The sequence below is a fragment of the Rhinopithecus roxellana genome, chromosome 20 (genome assembly GCF_007565055.1).
Source record: "Rhinopithecus roxellana isolate Shanxi Qingling chromosome 20, ASM756505v1, whole genome shotgun sequence".
NCBI classification, from domain to species: domain Eukaryota; kingdom Metazoa; phylum Chordata; class Mammalia; order Primates; family Cercopithecidae; genus Rhinopithecus; species Rhinopithecus roxellana.
In genome coordinates this window covers 73,002,023-73,020,355 of record NC_044568.1, presented here as the reverse complement: position 1 = coordinate 73,020,355, position 18,333 = coordinate 73,002,023, and the positions used below count along the sequence as shown (strand labels likewise).

The 18,333-nt window shown below is 57.9% G+C and overlaps 4 protein-coding genes across 4 annotated transcripts; all 4 read left to right on the top strand.

Moving 5' to 3' along the window:
- The first annotated feature begins 180 nt into the window (after positions 1 to 180).
- On the top strand, positions 181 to 992 carry HBM (hemoglobin subunit mu). Its single transcript, XM_010381858.2, has 3 exons — positions 181 to 317; positions 497 to 701; positions 804 to 992. The coding sequence occupies exons 1-3, from the start codon at positions 226 to 228 to the stop codon at positions 930 to 932; spliced, it is 426 nt and encodes a 141-aa protein (XP_010380160.1). The 5' UTR covers positions 181 to 225; the 3' UTR covers positions 933 to 992.
- Positions 993 to 7,010: 6,018 nt separating this feature from the next.
- On the top strand, positions 7,011 to 7,927 carry LOC115895176 (hemoglobin subunit alpha-like). Its single transcript, XM_030924410.1, has 3 exons — positions 7,011 to 7,225; positions 7,343 to 7,547; positions 7,691 to 7,927. Exons 1-3 carry the CDS (start codon positions 7,026 to 7,028, stop codon positions 7,817 to 7,819), a joined length of 534 nt encoding a protein of 177 aa, XP_030780270.1. The 5' UTR covers positions 7,011 to 7,025; the 3' UTR covers positions 7,820 to 7,927.
- A 4,108-nt stretch (positions 7,928 to 12,035) lies between these two features.
- Positions 12,036 to 12,898, top strand: HBA1 (hemoglobin subunit alpha 1). The gene is made up of 3 exons (XM_010381857.2): positions 12,036 to 12,195; positions 12,313 to 12,517; positions 12,661 to 12,898. Exons 1-3 carry the CDS (start codon positions 12,101 to 12,103, stop codon positions 12,787 to 12,789), a joined length of 429 nt encoding a protein of 142 aa, XP_010380159.1. The 5' UTR covers positions 12,036 to 12,100; the 3' UTR covers positions 12,790 to 12,898.
- Positions 12,899 to 16,592: 3,694 nt separating this feature from the next.
- On the top strand, positions 16,593 to 17,352 carry HBQ1 (hemoglobin subunit theta 1). Its single transcript, XM_010381855.2, has 3 exons — positions 16,593 to 16,753; positions 16,839 to 17,043; positions 17,153 to 17,352. Exons 1-3 carry the CDS (start codon positions 16,659 to 16,661, stop codon positions 17,279 to 17,281), a joined length of 429 nt encoding a protein of 142 aa, XP_010380157.1. The 5' UTR covers positions 16,593 to 16,658; the 3' UTR covers positions 17,282 to 17,352.
- The last annotated feature ends 981 nt before the right edge of the window (positions 17,353 to 18,333 follow it).

The following is an 18,333-nucleotide window of genomic DNA, read 5'->3' as shown; positions in this document are numbered from 1 at the left end:
AAGGTACCCACGCACAACAGCGTGAGCCAGTGCCAGAAACCCTGGGATCCCGGAGGTCGAGGCCTCCATGTAGGCAGGAACCCGGACTGGCTACGTTCCCGGCGCAGGCCGAGGGTCCCCGCGTTCCCGCCGCACTCGGGCCGATAAGGACGGGCGGGGTGCTCGGAGGATCTATAAGGAGGCCAGAGCGGCGGGCGCGGCCCCCAGAGCACGTCAGGCGGCGCCATGCTCAGCGCCCAGGAGCGCGCCCAAATCGCGCAGGTCTGGGACCTGATCGCGGGCCACGAGGCGCAATTCGGGGCGGAGCTACTGCTCAGGTCGGTAGAGGCGGGGTCTCCGGGAGCTCAGGGAGGTGGAGATGAGGGTGTTGGGCGCGTGGGCCGCCAACGCCATCCAAGGTCCCTCCGATGTGGATCCCCGGGGATCTGGGCGGTGTGGGCGCTAGTGAAGCCCCACGCAGCCGCCGTCCTCCCCGGTCACCGACCTGCTCCTGCAGGCTCTTCACAGTGTACCCCAGCACCAAGGTCTACTTCCCGCACTTGAGCGCCTGCCAGGACGCGACGCAGCTGCTGAGCCACGGGCAGCGCATGCTGGCGGCGGTGGGCGCGGCGGTGCAGCACATGGACCACCTGCGCGCCGCGCTGAGCCCACTGGCGGACCTGCACGCGCTCGTGCTGCGCGTGGACCCAGCCAACTTTCCGGTGAGCCCTTTCCGGCCAGGGCAATAGTGCAGCGCGCAGCCGGGGGAGCTCCGGGGACCCCTAGAGGGGCAGACCCCGTCTCACAGGCCGCTTCTCCTGCAGCTGCTAATCCAGTGTTTCCACGTCGTGCTGGCCTCCCACCTGCAGGACGAGTTCACCGTGGAAATGCAAGCGGCGTGGGACAAGTTCCTGACTGGTGTGGCCGTGGTGTTGACAGAAAAGTATCGCTGAGCCTAGTGCTGCGCAGGCCTTGGTTTGTGCCTGTCAATAAACAGAGGCCCCAAACATCTGCCCCTGCCTGTGTGGTCTTTGGGGAGCTGGCGAAGTGAGGTCACTACTGTTGGCCAGAGAAGCTCAGGGACCTACACGGATCCTCCTAGAACTCTCAAATGCACCCCACCCCCGGAGGTTTGTCCTCCCGTGGCGGGGAGTGCGGTGGGGCAGAGGGAGCACTGTGATGTGGTGGGGGGTGGCCTTCCACTTCAACTCTTGAATCCGGCTTCCAACCACATTGTTTGCAAAGCACTTCCCCATTCATGCATTTATTCATTCATTCTCTCTGCATCCCCACTTCCTGCTGGGACCTGTGGATGCTAATCCTGGACCCTTCTGCAGAGAGATACAGAAACTGAGGTCCCAGAGCCACATGTGCAACCTAATTAGGGCCCCAGAGCAGAGGGCTCCGCAGACCTCACTGTTCCTTTCCCCTTCCTTCCCCCATGGACACTTCCTCGGCTGCAAACCTGTGCTAGCCTGGTTAGCCCTGCCTGTGACCCTCCAGCCCTGGGGGTGAGGTGGGGAGGAAGTCCTCTGTGGCCACAAATTGGCAGACAGACCTGGTTTAGGCTTCCAGCCTGCCCATTGACAAGCTGTGCGACCCTGGGCATGTCCCAGAGCTCTCCGGCCTTTACCCATCGAATAGAAAAACAACATCCAACTCACAAGATTTTTGAAATAATTTTTGAAATCATAACACAGGGTGGGTGCCTGCCGGCTCATTGCCACCCCACCCCTCCACCCAGCCCCAGCTGCCATGTCTCAGTCTCTGCAGGTGCCCAGGCCAAGGCACTCCCTCCCCAAGTTCCCTCTTCTCCCTCCCCAGGATGGGGAAAGGAATCTTAAGGCTCCACCCCAGGCTTTTCAGACAAAGAACAGGGTCTGAAGAAAGAGTGGGACCTTGGAGGTCTCCATACCCTGAATAGGATTGGCTCTGGGTTGGCCACCCTGGGTCTGTGTGGGAAGCACTAGACCAGGCCTGGCAGCCAGGTCTGACCTGGCGGTCAGCGCCTAGGTCTGAAGAGAGCTGTTGGAAGCGGAGCCCTGACTGTGAGTCAGTCAAGCTCCCTCCAGCAGTCAGTGCCGGGGACCTGTTGCCCTGCACTGCCTGGGACACCAGCCTGGTAGTTTGGAGAACTTGGCCCCATGTTATCTACATACCCCAACTGTTTTCTTGGGTTTTTTCATTTTGTCTTGTTTTGTTTTTGAGACAGGGCCTTGCTCTGTGGCCCCGGCTGGAGTGCAGTAGCTCACTGCAGCCTCAACCCCCTGGGTTCAAGCGATTCTCCTGCCTCTGTCTTCAGAGTAGCTGGGATTACAGGCATGCGCCACCATGCCTGGCTAATTTTTGTATTTTTAATAGAGACACAGTTTTACCACGTTGATCAGGCTAGTCTCAAACTCCTGACCTCAAGTGATCCGCCCGCCTCAGCCTCCCAAAATGCTGGGATGACAGGCGTGAGCCACCATGCTCAGCCCCCCAACTGTTTACATGGATAAGTAACAGCTTTTGGTCCCAGGCAGAGTTTGGTGTGAAAGCAGCTTATGTTTCACTTTGGAAAAACTGTGCTCTTCTTCCCATCCAGGAAGTTGCCTGAGTCTGGGCCATATGTGGATACCTTATGGGTATAAGGGGCTCAGGACCCTGTGTAGAAGCCCAGGACAATGGGAGTGGGAAGGCTACCATGTAGAGAACTGGGTTTCCGTTTGGGCAGGACTAAGAGACGCAGGGCAGCCTTGGGCAACCTGCCTATTCTCACTTACTCCTCTTCCCCTTTTCCTGTGCCAGGCACCTCCTGGCAACTTGCCTGCCAAAGACCCTGCATCCCAGACATAAGAGCTCCTACTCTCCCCCTCCTTTCACTTCTGAGCTTACACAGACTCAGAAAGAACCCACCACGGTGCTGTCTCCTGAGGACAAAGCTAACATCAAGGCGGTCTGGGCGAAGCTTTGCGACCACGCTCCTGACTATGTCATGGAGGCCCTTGAGAGGGAAGGACCCTCCTCTCCCCGCTCACATTTTGGGTCCAACACCCACTCCAGGGCTCCACTGGCCACCCCTAACCATTCTTGCCCCAGACCCAGCCCCCAGCCCCTCATTCTTTGCTTCCCCCTGAAGCATGTTCCTGACCTTCCTCTCACTTGGTCCTGAGGTATGGCTCAGCCCACATCAAGAAACAATGCAAGTAGGTGGCCGACACGCTGACCAATGCCATGGCCCGCTTAGATGGCATGCCCACTTATGCCTTGGCCCACTTAGATGACATGCCCACTTATGCCATGGCCCGCTTAGATGACATGCCCACTTATGCCATGGCCCGCTTAGATGGCATGCCCACTTATGCCATGGCCCGCTTAGATGGCATGCCCACTTATGCCATGGCCCGCTTAGATGGCATGCCCACTTATGCCTTGGCCCACTTAGATGACATGCCCACTTATGCCATGGCCCGCTTAGATGGCATGCCCACTTATGCCATGGCCCACTTAGATGGCATGCCCACTTATGCCATGGCCCGCTTAGATGACATGCCCACTTATGCCATGGCCCGCTTAGATGGCATGCCCACTTATGCCATGGCCCGCTTAGATGGCATGCCCACTTATGCCATGGCCTGCTTAGATGACATGCCCACTTATGCCATGGCCCACTTAGATGACATGCCCACTTATGCCATGGCCCACTTAGATGGCATGCCCACTTATGCCTTGGCCCACTTAGATGGCATGCCCACTTATGCCATGGCCCACTTAGATGGCATGCCCACTTATGCCATGGCCCGCTTAGATGACATGCCCACTTATGCCATGGCCCGCTTAGATGGCATGCCCACTTATGCCATGGCCCGCTTAGATGGCATGCCCACTTATGCCATGGCCTGCTTAGATGACATGCCCACTTATGCCATGGCCCACTTAGATGACATGCCCACTTATGTCATGGCCCACTTAGATGGCATGCCCAGTGACTTGTCTGAGCTGAGGCAACTGCACGTCAATGACCTGTGGGTGGACCCAGGCAACATCAGGGTGAGCTTTGGGCCGGGAGGAATCTAGGGTGTGGGGGCAGCTGGTCTTCCTCATAAGACACAGCAGCCCATGCGTTCGGGGAGGTGGAGCACAGTTGACAGTGGTATCTACGTCCCCTCTCTCCACAGTTCCTGGGTAAATGCCTGCTGGTGACATTGGTCCATCACACCCTTCCCAGTTTACCCACGTGGTGCCTCCATGGACAAATTCTTTGCTTTTGTGAGTACTGTGTTGACCTCCAAATACCACTAAGCTGGAGCGTTGGTGGCCCTGCCTCCTGCCCACTGGGCCTCCCTCCAGGCCTTCCTCCCCTCCCCGCCCCAGCACTTCCTGATCTTTGAATGAAGTCCCAGTAAGCAGCAGCCTGTGTGTGCCTGGGTTGTCTCTGTCCCTGAATGTGCCAGCCATGGAGGTGTTTTCCTGTCTCAGACCAAGGAACTCTCCGCAGCTGCATGGGGTTGGGGAGGGAGAACTGCAGGGAGTATGGGAGGGGAAGTTGAGGTGGGCCTGCTCAAGAGAAGGTGCTGAACCTGTCCCTGTCCTGAGAAGTGCCAGGCCTGCAGGCAGTGACTCAGGAGCTGGGGAGGAGAGAGGCCTCCAGGGTTCTTCTCCGGGAGTCCCAGCATTGCCACCCTCCTTTGAAATCTCCCTGGTAGAACCCAGTTAAACATACACTCTCCGTCAAAACAAGACGAAATAAAACAAACTAGCCAAATAGGCTGTTCCCAATGCAAGTGCAGGTGCCAGAACATCTCTCTCATTCCCACCACTTCCTGCCAGAGGGTAGGTGTCTGGAGTGAGGGTGCTGGCCCTACCCACGCGTCCTCTGTCATGGGAACCCTCCCAGAGCAGCCCAGTCAGTGGGGAAGGAGGAAGGGGCTGGGATGCTCACAGCCGGCAGCCTACACCCTGGGAGACTCTTCAGCAGAGTACCTGGCGGCCTTACTCCTGCACTTCTCCTGCACTTTATAAGGTGCTTTCAGAACTCATTGTGTGCCCTGCTCTGAGCCCCCAGCTAATTGCCCCACCCAGGGCCTCTGGGACTTCCTGGTGCTTCTCCTTCCCGTGCTGCCAGCAACTTCTGGAAACGTCCCTGTCCCCGGTGCTGAAGTCCTGGAATCCATGCTGGGAAGTTGCACAGCCCATCTGGCTCTCAGTCCTCCGAAGAACATGAGCACCACTTCCAGCCCAGCTCCTGTCCCAGAGCAAGCGTCCCCCTCCACACTCACAGTACTGGATCAAGCTCTGGGGAGGGCGGAGAGGGCCCCATCACCACTTTTCTTCTGGACATGGACCTCTCTGAATTGTTGGGGAGTTCCCTCCCTCTCCACCATCCACTCTTCCTCCGCCTCACAGCCCAGAGCATTCTTATTTAAGCATAAACACTTAAAAATATAAACTAAAATCCATCCATGCTTTCAGACACACACACACACCCTTTCTTGTGTTACTTAAAGTAGGAGAGAGTCTCTCTTTCCTGTCTCCTCACCCCTACCCCCAAAAGAGACCACAGTGAAGGGTTTGGGACTGAGCCCACCGGCCCCATCCTGTGCTGAGGGAACAGCTACAACTACGACTACTGCCGCAGGCACTCTTTTTGGACAAAAATACCATCATGCTGTAGACACCTGTGTACAACTTCCTATTCTCTGAACTGTTTCCTCTACATCCCTTTCAGTCAGTTGATTCAGCTCTGTGCCATTCCACAGTCTCATTGTTTCTATATTTCCATTACGATCCCGCCAAAAATCACTATTTATTTATTTATTTTGACGGAGTTTCCCTCTTGTTGCCCAGGCTGGAGTGCAATGGCACAATCTCAGCTCACTGCATCTGCCTCCCGGGTTCAAGCGATTCTCCTGCCTCAGCCTCCTGAGTAACTGGGACTCCTGAGTAACTGGGACTACAGCCACGTGCCACCGATGCCCGCTAATTTTGTATTTTTAGTAGAGACAGTGTTTCTCCATGTTGGTCAGGCTGGTCTCCAACTCCCGACCTCAGGTTTTTCACCTGCCTCGGCTTCCCAAAGTGCTGAGATTACAGGCATCAGCCACCGCGCTGGGCCAAACCATCACTTTTCATGACCCACTGGCACTACTGCACCTCCCACCCTTCCCCCGCCAAGTCCACCCTTTCCTCACTCCACATCGCCCCCACCTCGATTCTGCAACCACAGGGGACTTCTCTCCCCGCCCTCTCCCCTCCCAGAGCCAAGTTTGTTTGTCTGTTTACAACCACTATTTACCTAGCGAGTCTTCCATCAAATAGCATTTGGAGAGATGGGGGTGTCTCAATGAACCACGACCTCTAGGCCAGGGGGGGAGTCAGTCACACAAACTGCACAGGGTCCCACTGTGAGTCCAGCACCCACCACCCCCACGCGCCACCCCACAACCCCGGGTAGAGGAGTCTGAACCCGGAGCCGCCCCAGCCCAGCCCCTTGCTTTTTGCGTCGTGGTGCCTGTCACTCAAGCACACTAGTGACTATCGCCAGAGGGAAAGGGAGCTGGAGGAAGCCAGGCTGGAGAGCAGGAGGGGCTCTGCGCGGAAATTCTTTTGCGTTCCTACGGGCCAGGGCGTCCGGGTGCGCGCATTCCTCTCCGCCCCGGATCGGGCGAGGCCTCCCGGCTCACACTCGCTCGCCCGCGTGTTCCCCGATCCCGCTGGAGTTGACGCGCGTCCAGCGCGTGCCAGGCCGGGGCGGGAGTGCGGGCCGACTTTCTCCCTCACTAGGGACGCTCGGGCGCCCGAAAGAAAAGGGTGGCGCTGCGCTCCGGGGTGGAAGAGCCGACAGCGCCCGACCCCAACGGGCCGGCCCCCTCGCCCAGCGTCGCGACCGCCCTGCTTCCCGGCGAGCTGGATGGGCGGGAGTGGAGTGGCGGGGGGAGGGTGGAGACGTCCTGGCCCCCGCCCCGTGTGCGCCCCCAGGGGAGGCCAAGCCCGCCGCCCCGCCCCGCGCAGGCCCTGTCCGGGACTCCCGTGCGGTCCAGGCCGCGCCCCGGGCTCCGCGCCAGCCAATGAGCACCGCCCCGCCGGGCGTGTCCCGGCGCCCGGAGCATAAAGCCTGGCGCGCTCGCGGCCCGGCACTCTTCTGGTCCCCACAGACTCAGGAAGAACCCACCATGGTGCTGTCTCCTGCCGACAAGACCAACGTCAAGGCCGCCTGGGGTAAGGTCGGCGGGCACGGTGGCGAGTATGGTGCGGAGGCCCTGGAGAGGTGAGGCTCCCTCCGCTGCTCCGACCCGGGCTCCTCGCCCGGCTTGACCCACCGGTCACCCGCAACCGTCCTGGCCCCGGACCCAAACCCCACCCCTCACTCTGCTTCTCCCCGCAGGATGTTCCTGTCCTTCCCCACCACCAAGACCTACTTCCCCCACTTCGACCTGAGCCACGGCTCTGCCCAGGTTAAGGGCCACGGCAAGAAGGTGGCCGACGCGCTGACCAACGCCGTGGCGCACGTGGACGACATGCCCAACGCGCTGTCCGCGCTGAGCGACCTGCACGCGCACAAGCTTCGGGTGGACCCGGTCAACTTCAAGGTGAGCGGCGGGCGGGGAGCGATCTGGGTCGAGGGGCGAGATGGCGCCTTCCTCGCAGGGCAGAGCATCCCGCGGGTTGCGGGAGGTGCAGCGCAGGCGGCGGCTGCCGGCCTTCGGCCCCACTGACCCTCTTCTCTCCACAGCTCCTGAGCCACTGCCTGCTGGTGACTCTGGCCGCTCACCTCCCCGCCGAGTTCACCCCTGCGGTGCACGCCTCCCTGGACAAGTTCCTGGCTTCTGTGAGCACCGTGCTGACCTCCAAATACCGTTAAGCTGAGCCTCGGTGGCCATGCTTCTTGCCCCTTGGGCCTCCCGCCAGGCCCTCCTCCCCTTCCTGCACCCGTACCCCCGGTCTTTGAATAAAGTCTGAGTGGGCGGCAGCCTGTGTGTGCCTGGGTTCTCTCTGTCCCTGAGTGTGCCAGCCATCGGGGTATTTTCCTGTTTCTGACCAAGAACCTCTCCGCAGCTGCATGGGGTTGGGGAGGGAGAACTGCAGGGAGTATGGGAGGGGAAGTTGAGGTGGGCCTGCTCAAGAGAAGGTGCTGAACCTGTCCCTGTCCTGAGAAGTGCCAGGCCTGCAGGCAGTGACTCAGGAGCTGGGGAGGAGAGAGGCCTCCAGGGTTCTTCTCCGGGAGTCCCAGCATTGCCACCCTCCTTTGAAATCTCCCTGGTAGAACCCAGTTAAACATACACTCTCCGTCAAAACAAGACGAAATAAAACAAACTAGCCAAATAGGCTGTTCCCAATGCAAGTGCAGGTGCCAGAACATCTCTCTCATTCCCACCACTTCCTGCCAGAGGGTAGGTGTCTGGAGTGAGGGTGCTGGCCCTACCCACGCGTCCTCTGTCATGGGAACCCTCCCAGAGCAGCCCAGTCAGTGGGGAAGGAGGAAGGGGCTGGGATGCTCACAGCCGGCAGCCTACACCCTGGGAGACTCTTCAGCAGAGTACCTGGCGGCCTTACTCCCTGCACTTCTCCTGCACTTTATAAGGTGCTTTCAGAACTCACTGTGTGCCCTGCTCTGAGCCCCCAGCTAATTGCCCCACCCAGGGCCTCTGGGACTTCCTGGTGCTTCTCCTTCCCGTGCTGCCAGCAACTTCTGGAAACGTCCCTGTCCCCGGTGCTGAAGTCCTGGAATCCATGCTGGGAAGTTGCACAGCCCATCTGGCTCTCAGTCCTCCGAAGAACATGAGCACCACTTCCAGCCCAGCTCCTGTCCCAGAGCAAGCGTCCCCCTCCACACTCACAGTACTGGATCAAGCTTTGGGGAGGGCGGAGAGGGCCCCATCACCACTTTTCTTCTGGACATGGACCTCTCTGAATTGTTGGGGAGTTCCCTCCCCCTCTCCACCATCCACTCTTCCTCCGCCTCACGGCCCAGAGCATTCTTATTTAAGCATAAACACTTAAAAAAAAAAAAAAACTAAAATCCATCCATGCTTTCACACACACACACACCCTTTCTTGTGTTACTTAAGGTAGGAGAGAGTCTCTCTTTCCTGTTTCCTCACCCCTACCCCCAAAAGAGACCACAGTGAAGGGTTTGGGACTGAACCCACCGGCCCCATCCTGTGCTGAGGGAACAGCTACAACTGCAACTACTGCTGCAGGCGCTCTTTTTGGACAAAAATACCATCATGCTGTAGATACCTGTGTACAACTTCCTATTCTCAGTGAATGAACTGTCTCCCCTATATCACTTTCAGCCAGTTCATTCAGCTCTGTGCCATTCCACAGCTTCACTAATTATTACTTTCATTTCATTTTGGTTTTTGAGATGGTGTCTCGCTCTGTCACCCAGGCTGGAGTGCAGTGGTGCAATCTCGGCTCACTAGAACCTCCACCTCCTGGGTTGAAGCGATTCTCCTGCCTCTGCCTCCTAAGTAGCTGGGACTACAGGTGCAGGTCACCACACCTGGCTAATTATTTTTATTTTTAGTAGCGATGGGATTTCACTATGTTATCCTCAGGTAATCTGCCTGTCTCGGCCTCCTAAAGTGCTGGGATTACAGGAGTTAGCCACCTCACCTGGCCTCATCGATTATTTCTATTATTTCCGGTTACGATCCTTTGTATTTGTCCTCATAAGTCATTTGTCTTTTCTTATTAAGATGTAGGAGCTTGGCCGGGCGCGGTGGCTCACCCCTGTAATCCCAGCACTTTGGGAGGCTGAGGCGGGCAGATCATGAGGTCAGGAGATCGAGACCATCCTGGCTAACACGGTGAAACCCCGTCTCTACTAAAAATACAAAAAACTTAGCCTGGCGTAGTGGCGGGTGCCTGTAGTCCCAGCTACTCCGGAGGCGGAGGCAGGAGAATGATGTGAACCCGGGAAGCGGAGTTTGCAGTGAGCCGAGATTGCGCCACTGCACTCCAGCCTGGATGAAAAAGTGAGACTCTGTCTCAAAAAAAAGAAAAAAGAAAAAAAAAGATTAGGGAGCTCTTTCCATACTAAGAGTACAAGACCTTGGCTGAGATACATTCTCCATGTCTTGCCTTAAGAGGGTTCAGGCAGCAGAGACATTGCAGTAAGATGCAGGAAGAAGGGGTTGTCCCAGGCCTGAGGTAAGGGGTCTTTGGTGACTTTAAGTTCCCACATCTCAACAAAACAAAACAAAAGGAGGGTGTGGTGGCTCATGCCTGTAATCCCAGCACTTTGGGAGGCTGAGATGGGTGAATCACCTGAGGTCGGGAGTTCGAGACCAGCCTGACCAACATGGAGAAACCCAGTCTCTACTAAAAATACAAAATTAGCCTGGCGTGATGGCCCAGGCCTGTAATCCCAGCTACTCGGGAGGCTGAGGCAGGAGAATCACTTGAATTCAGGAGGCGGAGGTTGCAGTGAACTGAGATCACACCACTGCACTCCAGCCTGGACAACAAGAGCGAAACTCCATTTCAAAAAAAAAAAAAAAAAAGCCCCCACATCTTCTCATTTTTGTTCTTTCCTTCAGGCTGTGGGCAGAGTCAGAAGAGGGTGGCAGACAGGGAGGGGAAATGAGAAGATCCGATGGGGCAAGCATTGCTAAGCTGGTCGGAGCTACTTCCTTCTCTGCTCAAGGCTCCTGGACATCCAGGGCAGGGCCTGAGTGAGGGTCTTGGGGGCACGGGGCAGGGGGCACGCTGAAGGATGCCCAGCTGACACACTCTCCAAAGCAAGGTCTTCTGCCAGACCCCCAGGAAATGACTTATCAGTGATTTCTCAGGCTGTTTTCTCCTCAGTACCATTCCCTCTAAAAAATCGCTTTTCATGAGCAGGGATGCACTCATTGGCATTCCAGCACCTCTCACCCTTCCCCAGAAGTCCACTCCTTCCTTCCTCACCCTGCAGGAGCTGGCAGCCTCATCACCCCCCATCTCCCCACCTCCATTCGCCAATCACAGGGGCCTTGTCTCCTCTGTCCTTCCTCCTCCCCGAGCCAAGCCTCCTCCCTCCTCTACCTCCTCCACTTAATACATATCCTTAAGTCTCACCTCCTCCGGGAAGCCCCACACTAACCCTGGTCCCCTTGAACGCCTCGTCCACACCTCCAGACTTCCTCAGGGCCTGTGATGAGGTTTGCACCTCTGTGCCTACTTGTGTGATGGTTAGAGGACTGCCTACCTCCCAGAGGATGCTGAATGCTCCAGGCGGTTCCGGCTGTCGCTTTATTTACTTGTTTAACAACTATTTACCTAGCGAGTCTTCCATCAGACAGCATTTGGAGAGATGGGGGTGTCTCAGTGAACCACGACCTCTAGGCCAGGGGGGGAGTCAGTCACACAAACTGCACAGGGTCCCACTGTGAGTCCAGCACCCACCACCCCCACGCGCCACCCCACAACCCCGGGTAGAGGAGTCTGAACCCGGAGCCGCCCCAGCCCAGCCCCTTGCTTTTTGCGTCGTGGTGCCTGTCACTCAAGCACACTAGTGACTATCGCCAGAGGGAAAGGGAGCTGGAGGAAGCCAGGCTGGAGAGCAGGAGGGGCTCTGCGCGGAAATTCTTTTGCGTTCCTACGGGCCAGGGCGTCCGGGTGCGCGCATTCCTCTCCGCCCCGGATCGGGCGAGGCCTCCCGGCTCACACTCGCTCGCCCGCGTGTTCCCCGATCCCGCTGGAGTTGACGCGCGTCCAGCGCGTGCCAGGCCGGGGCGGGAGTGCGGGCCGACTTTCTCCCTCACTAGGGACGCTCGGGCGCCCGAAAGAAAAGGGTGGCGCTGCGCTCCGGGGTGGAAGAGCCGACAGCGCCCGACCCCAACGGGCCGGCCCCCTCGCCCAGCGTCGCGACCGCCCTGCTTCCCGGCGAGCTGGATGGGCGGGAGTGGAGTGGCGGGGGGAGGGTGGAGACGTCCTGGCCCCCGCCCCGTGTGCGCCCCCAGGGGAGGCCAAGCCCGCCGCCCCGCCCCGCGCAGGCCCTGTCCGGGACTCCCGTGCGGTCCAGGCCGCGCCCCGGGCTCCGCGCCAGCCAATGAGCACCGCCCCGCCGGGCGTGTCCCGGCGCCCGGAGCATAAAGCCTGGCGCGCTCGCGGCCCGGCACTCTTCTGGTCCCCACAGACTCAGGAAGAACCCACCATGGTGCTGTCTCCTGCCGACAAGACCAACGTCAAGGCCGCCTGGGGTAAGGTCGGCGGGCACGGTGGCGAGTATGGTGCGGAGGCCCTGGAGAGGTGAGGCTCCCTCCGCTGCTCCGACCCGGGCTCCTCGCCCGGCTTGACCCACCGGTCACCCGCAACCGTCCTGGCCCCGGACCCAAACCCCACCCCTCACTCTGCTTCTCCCCGCAGGATGTTCCTGTCCTTCCCCACCACCAAGACCTACTTCCCCCACTTCGACCTGAGCCACGGCTCTGCCCAGGTTAAGGGCCACGGCAAGAAGGTGGCCGACGCGCTGACCAACGCCGTGGCGCACGTGGACGACATGCCCAACGCGCTGTCCGCGCTGAGCGACCTGCACGCGCACAAGCTTCGGGTGGACCCGGTCAACTTCAAGGTGAGCGGCGGGCGGGGAGCGATCTGGGTCGAGGGGCGAGATGGCGCCTTCCTCGCAGGGCAGAGCATCCCGCGGGTTGCGGGAGGTGCAGCGCAGGCGGCGGCTGCCGGCCTTCGGCCCCACTGACCCTCTTCTCTCCACAGCTCCTGAGCCACTGCCTGCTGGTGACTCTGGCCGCTCACCTCCCCGCCGAGTTCACCCCTGCGGTGCACGCCTCCCTGGACAAGTTCCTGGCTTCTGTGAGCACCGTGCTGACCTCCAAATACCGTTAAGCTGAGCCTCGGTGGCCATGCTTCTTGCCCCTTGGGCCTCCCGCCAGGCCCTCCTCCCCTTCCTGCACCCGTACCCCCTGGTCTTTGAATAAAGTCTGAGTGGGCGGCAGCCTGTGTGTGTCTGAGTTTCTTCCCTCAGCGAAGGTGCCAGGGATGGGCGTGGACAGCAGCTGGGACACACATGGCTGGGACCTCTCTGCAGCTGGATAGGGTAGGAAAGGGCAGGGGCGGGAGGAAGGGAGAGAGGAAGGAAGTTGAGCCATCGCAAAGTCCAACTGGAAAACCGCTGGAGCCTAGCGCGCTCTGAGGATGCATTTGCTCTTTCCTGAGTTTTATTCCCAGGCCTTTCAGATTCAACGCAGGTTTGTTGAAATAATGAATGTATCCATCTTTACATTTCTAGGCACTCTTGTGCCAAGAACTGGCTGGCTTTCTGCCTGAGACCTCACTGGTTTCCCAGAGGTCCTCCCAGATATGGGTGGTGGGTAGGTTAGGGAAGTCCCACTCCAGCGCGGCTGCTTTGATCCCCCATTGTCCCCACTAGTCTCCGTAAAACCTCCCAGATACAGGCACAGTTTAGATGAAATCAGGGGTGAGGGGCGCAACCGCAGGGCCCAGACAATTCAATAGGGGTTCCCCTTTCACTCCCAGGCCATCCTAGGATGCTCACAAGGATTCAGACACTGATGCCCTGGGGCTGGTGAGGTCAGGAGGTCGTCTCTGGGCCCAGCTCAGGGCTCAGCTCAGCACCCACTCAGCTCCCCTGAGGCTGGGGAGCCTGTCCCATTGTGACTGGAGAGGAGAGCCGGGCCACGGAGTCCTAGCTAGAAGGTCCCTCCTCCCTGCAGTGTATTTTCTCTTTGCTGAGCAGGCTCTCAGTGCCTGGGGTATCAGAGGGAGGGTTCCCAGACCTCGCAGCCATAAAGCCCTGGCCCTCAACTGATAGCAATATCTTTTCTTCCCTGAGCCCATGAATTGCCCTTGGTAAATACCTATGGCAGGCCCTCTGCCTGCGTTTGTGATGTCCTTCCCACAGCCTGTGGGTACAGTATCAACTCTCAGGAAGACAGTGTCTTCATTATTTCATCAGGAAGAATGGAGGTCTGACCTAAAGGTAAAAATATGTCAAATGTACCTCAGTGGGCTGGTTGCAGTGCAGCAGTATTTACAATTAATTGAGGCCGGGCGCGGTGGCTCACGCCTGTAATCCCAGCACTTTGGGAGGCCAAGGCGGGCAGATCACAAGGTCAGGAGATCGAGACCACGGTGAAACCCCGTCTCTACTAAAAATACAAAAAATTAGCTGGGCGTGGTTGCGGGTGCCTGTAGTCCCAGCTACTCCGGAGGCTGAGGAAGGAGAATGGCGGGAACCCGGGAGGCGGAGCTTGTAGTGAGCTGAGATCTGGCCACTGCACTCCAGCCAGGGACACAGAGCCAGACTCCGTCTCAAAAAAAAAAAAAAAAAACAACAAAAAAACAATTAATTGATCAGAACCAGTTATAAATTTATTGTTTCCTTCTCCACTCCTGCTGCTTCAGTTGACTAAGCCTAAGAAAAAATTATAAAAATTAGCCGGGCATGGTGGCTCATGCCTGTAATTGCAGCACTTTGGGAGGCTGAGGCAGGTGGATCACCTGAAGTCAGGGGTTCAAGACCAGCCTAGCCAACATGGTGAAACCCTGTGTCTACCAAAAACACAAAAATTGGCCGGGTGCGGTGATTCATGCCTGTAAACCCAGCACTTTGGTAGGCGGAGGTTGCAGTGAGTCAAGATCGCGCGATTGCACTCCAGCTTGGGCAACAAGACCAAAACTCCGTCTCAAAATAAATAAATAAAATAAAATAAATTAGCCCAGCGGCTGGGCACGGTGGCTCACGCCTGTAATCCCAGCACTTCGGGAGGCCAAGGCGGGCAGATCACAAGGTCAGGAGTTCGAGACCAGCCTGGCCAATATGGTGAAACCCCATCTCTACTAAAAATACAAAAAATTAGCTGGGTGTGGTGGCACGTGCCTGTAATCCTAGCTACACAGGAGGCTGAGGCAGGAGAATCACTTGAACTCAGAAGGCAGAGGTTGCAGTGATCCGAGATCACACCATTGCACTCTAGACTGGGCAACAAGAGTGAAGCTCCATCTCAAAAAGAAAAAATTATTAAAATTATACATCGGCCGGGCGCGGTGGCTCACGCCTGTAATCCCAGCACTTTGGGAGGCCGAGGCAGGCGGATCACAAAGTCAGGAGATCGAGACCACGGTGAAACCCCGTCTCTACTAAAAATACAAAAAAATTAACCGGGCGCTGTGGCGGGTGCCTGTAGTCCCAGCTACTCAGGAGGCTGAGGCAGGAGAATGGCGTGAACCCAAGAAGTGGAGCTTGCAGTGAGCCGAGATCGTGCCACTGCACTCCAGCCTGGGTGACAGAGCGAGACTCCGTCTCAAAAAAAAAAAAAAAAAAAAAAAAAAAAAAAAAAAAAATTATACATCAGTAGATGAATGGGTAAATAAAACAAATAAAACATGGTGGTCTACACATACAAGCGAATATTCTTCGGCCATAAAAAGAAATGAAGCACTGATAGGATGTAGTTACACCTTGAAATATTTGACAAGTAAAAGAAGCCAGACACCAAAGGTCACATACTGAATGACCCCACCTATATGTGATATCCACTACAGCCAAATCCATTGGAACCAAAAGCAGACCAGTGGCTGCCGGGGCCAGAGTTACTGTTTTTTTTTTTTTTTTTTTTTTGAGATGGAGTCTCGCTCTGTCGCCCAGGCTGGAGTGCAGTGGCCGGAGTGCGGTGGTCTCGATCTCCTGACCTCGTGATCCGCCCGTCTCGGCCCGTCTCGGCCTCCCAAAGTGCTGGGATTACAGGCTTGAGCCACCGCGCCCGGCCCAGCGTTACTGTTAATGAGTACAGAGTTGGTGTTTGGGATGACGAAAAAGCTCTGACCTAGATAGTGGTGATGGTTGCATAACACTGTAAGTGTTCTTAGTATCACCAAATTTTACACCTGAAAAATGGCTAAAATGATAATTTATGTCGATTTTAGCACAATTTTTTTAAAACAAAAAAGCTATAAGGGGTAAAGCAGAGTCAGTGTTGCATACGCATTTCCTATTATTCTTGGGTTATATCCCAGGCACTCAGTAAACGTTCATTGCCCTGAAGAAACACTGCTATGAGTCAGGCACCTGACAGTTGTTATCCGTCTAATTCTCACAATCTGAGAAGAAATTGTCACCCTCATTTTATATAATAAATGAGAAAATAGACTCGGGCAAGCGTCACAATAGACTCAAGAGGCAGAATAAACTGACTTCCAATGACAAATCCATGCCGAAGTTCAGTGTTATCATAACACATATGGCGGGGCGCAGTGGTTCAAGCCTGTAATACCAGAACTTTGGGAGGACGAGGCGGATCACCTGAGGTCGGGAGTTTGAGATCAGCCTGACCAACATGGTGAAACTATGTCTCTAATAAAAATACAAAATTGGCTGGGCGTGGTGGCGGCGCCTGTAATCCCAGCTACTCGGGAGGCTGAGGCAGGAGAATCGCTTGAACCCGGGAGGCGGAGGTTGCAGTGAGCTGAGATCGCGCCACTGCACTCACCGCACCCGGCCAATTTTTGTGTTTTTAGTAGAGACTGAAAACTATATGGTTAACACCTAAGACGGGGGGCCTTGGATCCAGGGCGATTCAGAGGGCCCCGGTTGGAGCTGTCGGAGATCGAGGCCGCGCGGTCCAGGCATCCGGGTGGCGAGGCTGCAGCGCGGCGCCCCCTGGTGGCCGCGGGACCCCTGGCCGGTCCGCGCAGGCGCAGCGGGGAGGCAGGGCGCGGCGGGTTCCAGCGCGGGAATGGCGCTGTCCGCGGAGGACCGCGCGCTGGTGCGCGCCCTGTGGAAGAAACTGGGCAGCAACGTCGGCGTCTACGCTACTGAGGCCCTGGAGAGGTGCGGCGAGGCTGGGCGCCCCCGCCCTCCGGGGCCCTCCCTCCCCAAGCCCCCCGGACGCGCCTCACCGCCGTACCTCTCGCAGGACCTTCCTGGCCTTCCCCGCCACGAAGACCTACTTCTCCCACCTAGACCTGAACCCCGGCTCCGCCCAGGTTAGAGCACACGGCCAGAAGGTGGCGGACGCGCTGAGCCTCGCCGTGGAGCGCCTAGACGACCTACCCCGCGCGCTGTCCGCTCTGAGCCACCTGCACGCTTGCCAGCTGCGAGTGGACCCAGCCAGCTTCCCGGTGAGCGGCTGCCGTGCTGGGCCCCTGTTCCCGGGAGGGCTCCGGCGGGACGGGTGCGGGGGGCATGTGGGGCGGGTCCAGGCAAGTGAGCCTTGCGCGCTCGCCGCAGCTCCTGGGCCACTGCCTGCTGGTGACTCTCGCCCGGCACTACCCCGGAGACTTCAGCCCCGCGCTGCAGGCGTCGCTGGACAAGTTCCTGAGCCACGTGATCTCTGCGCTGGCTTCCGAGTACCGCTGAACTGTGGGTGGGTGGCCGTGTGACCCCCAGGCGATCTTCCCCGTGTATGAGTAAAGCCTCCCCAAGGCGCAGCCTTCTTGCCGTGCTCTCTCGAAGGCAGGACGCGAGAAGGCGGCGCCGCCCCGCCCCACGGAAAAGCGAGGGTCTGGGGCGCACCCCCAGTGCCCAGATCCAGACGCGCCTCGTCCCACCCCCAGCAGGTTTGGGGCCTCGGCCACTGGGGCTCCGACCTGCGTGCGGTCTGACCCTCCCGAGTGCGGTGGCAGGTGGGGTCCGCGGGTCGCCCCGGGCGGCGGGCTGCGAGGACGGCCGATTCTGCCCATCCCGAGGGCGGCTGGCTTCGTCCTCCCCACTCGGGCTCAAGCACGCGGCCCGGGCCCACTGCGAGAACTCCGCACCTGCAGCGTGAACGCGCGCGGGCGGCGTCAGGACCCGAGGCCGACTCGGAACAGGTTAGGGAACAGCGCCCCCTCCCGGCGCGAGTCGGTACCTGCGCAACGCGCAGCCCGCTAATGGCTCCACAGCTGTGGCCTGGAATTGGGGACCTGGGGTGCCGGGGGCGTTGCGGTGGGGGAGGTGGGACCAGCCCCAGCACCTAGCCGCGTAGCAGGCAAGGTGGGCCAGGAGCCGAACCAGACCCCTGCCTTCAACCGACACCACTACGGAGAGGGAAGCTAGGCCTTCTTTTTTATATTTGTCCACATAAAACCAATCATGGTCACTGTAGAACTTCCGAAAACAACGCTTGCTGCACCTTCCTGTGTATCCCAGGTCCAGGAACGGGTGCAGCACATCCTTCAGCTCCCACTTGACACGTGGCAAAATGTGTTATGTGTAAACAAGAACAGGACATGGCTGTCACATCCAAGAGCACATGTGTAACACAGACACACACACACGGGGCAGAGACAGGCCCCACCCAGACCCCTCACATTTAATGCGTAGCTGTTCTAGTCTTTCTAGGCACATGTACAGATGCTTTTCCTCAGAAATAGTATTCTCAAGGTGACACTGAGAAGTGGACAGGCCGGGCACAGTGGCTCATGCCTGTA

Excerpts from the sequence above, each read along its gene's own strand:
- HBM (XM_010381858.2), top strand. The coding sequence starts at position 226 with ATGCTCAGCGCCCAGGAGCGCGCCCAAATCGCGCAGGTCTGGGACCTG. Across the intron at positions 318-496 it reads GGGGCGGAGCTACTGCTCAG|GCTCTTCACAGTGTACCCCA; the intron begins GTCGGTAGAGGC and ends CTGCTCCTGCAG. Across the intron at positions 702-803 it reads TGGACCCAGCCAACTTTCCG|CTGCTAATCCAGTGTTTCCA; the intron begins GTGAGCCCTTTC and ends CTTCTCCTGCAG.
- LOC115895176 (XM_030924410.1), top strand. The coding sequence starts at position 7,026 with ATGAGCACCGCCCCGCCGGGCGTGTCCCGGCGCCCGGAGCATAAAGCC. Across the intron at positions 7,226-7,342 it reads GGTGCGGAGGCCCTGGAGAG|GATGTTCCTGTCCTTCCCCA; the intron begins GTGAGGCTCCCT and ends TTCTCCCCGCAG. Across the intron at positions 7,548-7,690 it reads TGGACCCGGTCAACTTCAAG|CTCCTGAGCCACTGCCTGCT; the intron begins GTGAGCGGCGGG and ends TTCTCTCCACAG.
- HBA1 (XM_010381857.2), top strand. The coding sequence starts at position 12,101 with ATGGTGCTGTCTCCTGCCGACAAGACCAACGTCAAGGCCGCCTGGGGT. Across the intron at positions 12,196-12,312 it reads GGTGCGGAGGCCCTGGAGAG|GATGTTCCTGTCCTTCCCCA; the intron begins GTGAGGCTCCCT and ends TTCTCCCCGCAG. Across the intron at positions 12,518-12,660 it reads TGGACCCGGTCAACTTCAAG|CTCCTGAGCCACTGCCTGCT; the intron begins GTGAGCGGCGGG and ends TTCTCTCCACAG.
- HBQ1 (XM_010381855.2), top strand. The coding sequence starts at position 16,659 with ATGGCGCTGTCCGCGGAGGACCGCGCGCTGGTGCGCGCCCTGTGGAAG. Across the intron at positions 16,754-16,838 it reads GCTACTGAGGCCCTGGAGAG|GACCTTCCTGGCCTTCCCCG; the intron begins GTGCGGCGAGGC and ends TACCTCTCGCAG. Across the intron at positions 17,044-17,152 it reads TGGACCCAGCCAGCTTCCCG|CTCCTGGGCCACTGCCTGCT; the intron begins GTGAGCGGCTGC and ends CGCTCGCCGCAG.